Below are 7664 nucleotides of genomic sequence, written 5' to 3'. Positions count from 1 at the left end.
GGGGGGAGGGGGGGGGGGGTGTAACCTCCATTACCTTCTTTGATGGATCACAGAGGGGTCCTGACAAAAATGCCAGTCCTGTGGTATATAATATAATCCACCTCTCTTGGGGGGCCCCCTCCTCAGCTCGGGGCCCCCAGGCAGAAGCCCTGCTTTGTCTACTCCTTTGTGACGCTTCTGGATTTAAGGTCATATATTAAGATTTTTTTTTTTTTTTTTTGTCTCCCACACTTTTATGCAAAAATGTTGTTTGAAAGAAACTCATTGTTGGAAAATGTAAAAAACATGACTTATGAAGAAAAAGGCGTTTTTTTCAGGCATCTGTGTTGAGTTTTCGTGACAGTCAAACATGTATCGACTTGTTTTTTTTGTTTTGTTTTTTTTTCACCCAGTAACAACAAACACACTGTGAGATGCACTTAATCACTGGATGGCAGTGGCAGTGGCTGCATGTGGGCCACCAGAGCCCAACTGCTTCCTGCCAACTGCACAGTTAATCAAACACAAGCGTGATCCTGTTCATCTGAGGTCGGGCCTCAGAAAAGTACCACGGGCTGCAGTAGTACTCCAAAATACTCTTTAAGTCCGAGACAGAGATTAGGGCCTGAAGATCTGAGCCCAGAGAATTCCCATCTGTGAATCGGTGGCAACAGGATTATATTAAAGTGTAGTTGTGGGCAGAGTTCTCCACAGTTCTTCCTCTGGGTCTTAGTCAGGATTACGGACAAACACAAATCTGGCATAAATGCTGTCAGATGTTTGAGAGAAACTGACGCTAAAGGTTGCTGTAAATACCCTCGATAATTAGCAACAAACAATGGATGTACAGTATACAGTATGTGCATACATGTGTACATATATATATATAATTATAGATATATACATTTTTATATATGTATGTATGTATATGTGTATATATGTATATATATATATTTATGTATATATGAATATATGTGTATATATACATATATATACTGTACATATACAGCATATATTCTTTTTCTTTCGCTTTGTCCCCTTTTTCATATATATATACATATATATATTTGTCCTCTAGTTCGTCTCCAACACGCAACGAAGCGTGTTTGGGTTTGGTTTATCAAACACGCCACAGAAAAGAAAAAAAAATGACATGTAAACTATTAACCTTTTACCCTCCAGATACCGGACTCACTACAGACCCGTCTATAAGATCGGCTACAAGGTCATAACAGAGCTGGAGTGGAGGTGTTGTCCCGGCTACCAGGGCTTCGACTGCAGGGAGGTGAAAGACCTGAGGCTACTGCAGGAGGCGCACTCACCTCAGACGTCCTCTGTTGCTGGACACATTCCTGGTTCACGAGGTAAAAGATGTAACTGTTCTTTTCATCTTCACATACTTCTTCAGGGGTTGTGGGGGGAGAAGTGGAGCAGATCCCCCCCCCATCCCACCCCACCCCCCAGAAAACTATAATGGAGCAGATCCCACCCCACCCCCCAGAAAACTATAACCTGAACTATAGCTTGACATTTGGACTAGTGGTGAAGACAAGAACAGCGACTGACTTCAGCTTTTCTGGGTTTTGTCATGTTTTTTTGTTCCAGAACAGGGAACAGGGAACGCCTGGAGAAACCACCCGTGGAGGGGGGGCGGGCAGTTTGAAGGTCAGACAGGTTCGAGGGCAGCAGTAGCCGCAGTTCCAGCAGCACCAGCACCAGAAGCAGCATCAACAGCAGGCCACACGGGGCACCATCGTTCCAATGACCTGGAGGAGGAGGTGCAGAGACTCTCTCAGATGGTCCTGGACATGCAGTCCAGAATGACGGACATGTCCGCCAACCTAAGGATGGACTTCCAGGAAGACGCCAGCAAGATGTTTCACACGCTGCTCAACGATCTACAGCAGCCCATCGGGGCGCGAGGTGGAGACACCGAAACCATCCAGGTGAAGGACGTCTCCTTCCCCGACGACGGGCTGCAAATGGACGAGGTCATGAACAGGATAAGCCAGGTGTCAGAAGACCTGGAGACCAAGAGTAACACGCTGGACGACCTGCTGAGGCGCGTTGGTGAACACGATGGACAGATTCATCTTCTCATCGAAGCCGCCGACAAACCTCTGGCACCACCTTCTCCTGCTCCACCAGCCACTGATCCAAACCTGCGTTCTTATGTGGACGAGAAGATCCAAGCTCTGAGGAAGGAGATGATGGAGGGCATGGACATCAAACTTGCCGACTTGAAGAACTCCTGTGATTATAAATTAATGTCAGTCAAAGAGCAGTGTGAGGGACAGGAGACGAACTACTTCAGTCTCACTGAGCTGCTGGACTCCAAGGAAACTGAACTCAGGAATGAGATCCAGGACTTGAGGGACAAGCTGGTGGATCCTGTGAAGGAAGGGACACGGGTGTCTGACTCTGTTGTAGATCGTGTAGGAAATCTTGAGGCCAATCTGAACTCATCAAAGACCATGGCAGAGAAGTGTCTCTCTGTTGGGAAGGAACTAAAGACAGAAAGAACAGAGATCATCAAAGACCTGAGGGACGATCTGGAGGAGAAGATCACGTCCTTGGAAGGAAGACTTTCTAACCTGTTGGTGGAGAGGAGCATCGTTACGTCCTCTGAACTTCAGCCAGAAGTTACAAATGCTCTGCAGAAGGATGTGGAGGCGCTGAAGACCTCTGTTCAGACCATTGAAGGTAGACTAAATACGTCGGACAAAGTCAAGTCCAGTGCTCCGTGGGATTTGATAAATCTAGAGCAAACTGTTCAGAGTCATGAAGTCTCTATAGGTGTCATCAAGACTATTATCAGAGAAAACAGAAATAACCTCGAGGCCATGGAGAAACGACTCCTCAACTGCAGCCATGGCATGGAGGAAGTACACCGTGACCTGAGCTCAGTGGACAACCGCATGGTCCGACTGGAAGACACTCTGTCCCACCTGGTCCATCAGCAGACCTTTAACCCTACAGAGGCAGACCAGGAGCTGAAGAACCTGTTGGACTTAAACACAGCCCAGCAGGAGGCGCTGAGGGACCGCCTGGACAACCTCAGCAGGGACGTGACGGCCGGAGGTGAACAGTGTCGTGAGAAAACGGACCAAGTGGAGAAGGAGATCGCTCACATCGACAGCCGTATCGTCAGCATAGAGGACTTGTGCGGTAAACTGGATCCTATCTCTGGCAGCATCCAGAGAATCAAAGAGGGCCTGAACAAACACGTCACCGCCCTGTGGACCTGCGTCCACCAGCTGAATGGAACAGTCCGAGCTCAGTCCAGAGATATCGGGACGTTGAGGGGAACCAGCCTGATCCTGGAGAACCACGTCGCTGACATAGCCAGAAACCTGGAGATGTTAACGGGCAGCGATTTGAAAAAGTCAGGTAGGACCAGAAATATATTTCTCTCAGTACTTTTTCTTCTTATGCTTCTTACAGTCTGGGTCTGTAGTTAACGGACAGACAGACAGACATCGAGACAACGGCAGAAAGGACAAGAATGTTATTGTAAGCTGAATGCTAACTAACACTAATAATAGCATGAAGCTAGTCCAGGGGAGCTTAAATTAGTTAACGGATCTTTACAAGTTGTGAATGCTAACTAACGCTAATAATAGTGTGAAGCTAGTCCAGGTGATCTTAAATTAGTTAACGGATCTTTACAAGTGAGTCACAAAAGAAAACAGATCAAATAATGACCAAGGTTAGCTACGCTATGTTAGCTTCTTAGCTAAAACTAAGGCAAGTGTTAACATGAACAGATGGTTTTTGACATTTAGGCCAAAAACCCGACTCAGTATATTCTAATGAGAACTGAAAAATAATTCTTTGACATTCAGAAGCTGCCATCATCATAACTTCTTAGAGCTACGAAAGTTTTAGGTGCACGTGGAAGCTAGCTAAGAGAAGCTAAGTTGGACCCAGGAATGGCTGATGAAAAGATGGAAAATCTGCTTCAACCCAGGTTAAATTGGGTTTTAATTTTCCCGGGGATCATCCGTGTGTAAACACTCAGTCGACCTGACTTCAAACACTCGCTGCAGCTGTAAGAGCAGATTACGTCTTGTTTAATCTTTCGTCCGTCACGGTCTGAGCTAATGTGAGATCTGGTCTCTGTCTGGTCCTCGGAGACCACTGTGTGGACAGAAGCCCGTGTGTTGGTTCTTGGCGTGTGGTGAGGTAGCAGCGTTGGTTGAGAGGAGGTCGGACGCTCATCGCATCAGAGCGTTCTCTCTGTTCAGACGTTGATTGAAGACACATGCTAGCTTTCACACAATGCACTGGTGTTGAGCAACGGCTTGGCTCAATCAACGCGCTCCCCAGGCACTGATTTCTGTGCATGTGTGTTTCGGTCTCGTAATCAATAATCATCCGTTCTTTTTCTGCAGCGCTTCATGTGAAAGTTGATGTTTTTGAACATGTTTCCTGCTGCGTACGGTACGGCTAACCGTGTGGACGTTTCTCTAGTCGTCCAAGTCCATGACGTATGACTTGGTTGGTTGGTTGGTTTGGCTAACACTAACTTTAGCCTAACATTATATTTATAACAAAAAAAACTGATTCAATTAATTTGATTTGACGACTAAATGGAAAACTAACTAGTTAACTACTTTAATGTTAACTAAAAATATTGACCATTAACTATCGGTGCATTTTCCACCTGTCTACGTTCACAGTCGTCTAACTTTTCGCCGTTCCACGGCTAAGTTTTAGCTAGTGATGTTTAACCTTACTGCGTTCTCGATACTTTTTTTAATCTGGCCAGAAGTTCGTGGACTGGATTCAGTTTTGTAACTAATTATACAAAACATGTTATTTATAAACAGTTTCCATGGAGGGAGTTTGTTTGACATTTTTATGAAATCCTTCAGTGTCAGAGGAGGAGTGGTCGGCCCTGGGGTATTTTTACACTATCTGCCCCTTCTTAAAAGTTTGGACACTTTGGCTGTAAATAAACTTGACAGCACAGATTTCCCATATCAGTGGACTGGCTGCATACTTTTCCAGTGATCCTGCTCGTTAATATAAACCACCTAGGGGACTGAGTTGGACTGAGACGAGTCTTGTGGACGTACTGTAAAAGTGCACGGGACCTTCGCAGGCCAGGTCTCTTCCTTCCAGCTTTCAGTCACCCCCCCCCTCTCCGTTTATGGGACGGGTGATGCAACATCCAGTTCCCATCCAGAGCCTCATGGGAGGTGATCTGGAAGAGAAGAAGTCCTGGATCCTGTTCTCAGTCCTAGTCTGGTCCAAGTCCAAGTCAGAGCAGAGGCTTTGAGTCAAGATGTCCCTATGATTCATCTGTGAAGATTAGGGGATGCCAGCTTACTCATTTTGCCCACTAGTAAACCTCTGCTGGTGATCTAATGTTGCCCCTCCACCCAGGGTTAATTCATCACTCTGTCAGTGGGAGGTTCTGTCAGCGTTTCCACTTGTTTTCTTCCCTGGGTTTGTCTCTGCCTCTGGTTTTGTCTGCAGAGAGAGAGAGAGAGAGTGGAAAATGTTGACAGAAGAGGCAGCGGCACGGACCTTATTGGAAAATGTTAACAGAAGAGGCAGCGGCACGGACCTTATCATTTCACCGTATAAGGACCACTCAGCAGGGGGCGTTATTTTAGTGCGACACTGTTCTTCTCTAAGTGGTGCTTCAGTGAAGACATTTGTATCTTTGACCTTGAATCCACTCTGCAGTGACTCAGACTGTCCTGGTACGGAGACACCAGAGCTAACGCTAGCTACAACAGTCCTGGTCCAGAAACCAGAGCTAATGTTAGCTACAACAGTCCTGGTCCAGAAACCAGAGCTAATGTTAGCTACAACAGTCCTGGTACAGAGACACTAGAGCTAACGTTAGCTACAACAGTCCTGGTACAGAGACACCAGAGCTCACGTTAGCTACAACAGTCCTGGTCCAGAAACCAGAGCTAATGTTAGCTACAACAGTCCTGGTCCAGAAACCAGAGCTAATGTTAGCTACAACAGTCCTGGTACAGACACCAGAGCTAACGCTAGCTACAACAGTCCTGGTACAGACACCAGACCTACCGCTAGCTACAACAGTCCTGGTCCAGAAACCAGAGCTAATGTTAGCTACAACAGTCCTGGTACAGAGACACTAGAGCTAACGTTAGCTACAACAGTCCTGGTCCAGAAACCAGAGCTAATGTTAGCTACAACAGTCCTGGTACAGACACCAGAACTGGAATTTGGATTTTAAAAATGTCCAATTTATTTAAATATTTCTCTTTGATAAAAATGTCAAAATTCAAGATGACTTATTTACAGCCCTTTGTTTTTTTAATGAACATTCCACCTTAACACACCTGCATCATTTGTCTGCGCTGCTGTAGAAACGCCTCGGCCATCACTGCGGCTCGTAGGTCAACAACCTGTGGCCCGTGATAACCCCGCGAACCTCAACAAGACGGGACCTGACAGACGGCTGTGAGGGCCAGTGAAATCCTCCTCAAACGTCTGCTCACAGAGCTTCAGTCAGACAGTGGAGGGCTTCCACCCCCGACCTCTGACCTTTCATTTCTGACATGAAATTCTGAGGCAGGATTTATTAAATTCCCTGAGTCTGAGACTCTGAGAGTTTTTGTCCAATGGGACTCGTAAAGTCGTCGGACACTAAATCTACGCTGCGGTCATTATAATGTCGTAGTCATGTTTGTGACCCGAGGGGCAGTTGTGTTCCTGAGGGGGAGGGTGTGAGGGTAACTGCACAGCCACGGTTTCCCATGACGTTTCAGAGGGAGTTTCAACGTTTGTGGTCGACGGCGTTTCCAGCTGCATCTGTTTACGGCGAACGCTCTTTCATCAGTGGTGTGTTTTGTTTGTCGTGGACCACAGTTAGCGGGGGCTTCAGGCAGAAATACCCTGAAGAATACTGAAAAAAGCCACCACAGGGGGCAGCATTTATTGGCCATAAATTACACTTTCACTCATCTGTGTTGCTTCTTTCGCACATTTATGACGTTATATGTTAAAATAATATACTGTATATATAAAATAATATATTTTATAAGGCACCAGGAACTGTTTAAATGAACCAAAGGCCCAGGATGTCAGGAGAGTCTAAATGATGGCTGTAGTTCCACTAAACGATTAAAAAAAAAGTTTTTCCTGAAGGAAGTGGAAACTAAAAGTTCACAGAAACATGTTTCAAAATAAGAACCGTTTAAAGTTCCTGCACTAGAACTAATCGACAAATACAAAAACATGTTGATCAAGAGCATTTAAAAAACAAACCAAAACAAACACAGTCCAACTCCTGGTGTGGCTCCATGTGCATGTTTTATCCTCCGGCTCAGAAAAACAGTTCCTTAATTGCTCCCATCACGGCGTCGACTGGAACTCATGCCTCACTTTAAACGAGCAGCGACACAGATGAGTGAAACACACAGACCCCCCCAGCACACCTCACCCCCCCCCTCCACATGTGCGGTTTAACAAGCTGACGTCCCTGCTCTGCGTTCTCAGTGACCCGTCTCCCCGAGGGCGAGGGGACAGGCTGGCTGTCTGCTGATTGGACATGTGGCCTGGTCTTGGCATGTTGGTATGTCTTTAATCTGCTGCTGGGGGCAGAGGGGAAGGAGTGGGGGGGGTACGGAGGGGGGGCTGTTGTCTGCTTGTAGATTGGAAAGTGGTGGCAAATGGGGGTTTCCCACACCAGGAGG

At 46.4% G+C, this 7664-nt stretch overlaps 1 protein-coding gene across 1 annotated transcript in view; it reads left to right on the top strand.

Moving 5' to 3' along the window:
* emilin2b (elastin microfibril interfacer 2b) overlaps positions 1-7664 on the top strand; it is a 33184-nt gene that overhangs the window by 2348 nt on the left and 23172 nt on the right. The window contains exons 3-4 of the mRNA XM_008308269.3: positions 1162-1343; positions 1585-3369. Of these exons, the coding sequence (XP_008306491.1) occupies positions 1162-1343; positions 1585-3369 (1967 nt within the window). The remainder of the gene's footprint in view (positions 1-1161; positions 1344-1584; positions 3370-7664) is intronic.

The sequence above is a fragment of the Cynoglossus semilaevis genome, chromosome 3, assembly GCF_000523025.1.
Source record: "Cynoglossus semilaevis isolate Cse_v1.0 chromosome 3, Cse_v1.0, whole genome shotgun sequence".
Taxonomy (NCBI): Eukaryota; Metazoa; Chordata; class Actinopteri; order Pleuronectiformes; family Cynoglossidae; genus Cynoglossus; species Cynoglossus semilaevis.
The sequence above is the reverse complement of the archived record's forward strand: the minus strand, read 5'-3'. Positions and strand labels throughout refer to the sequence as shown.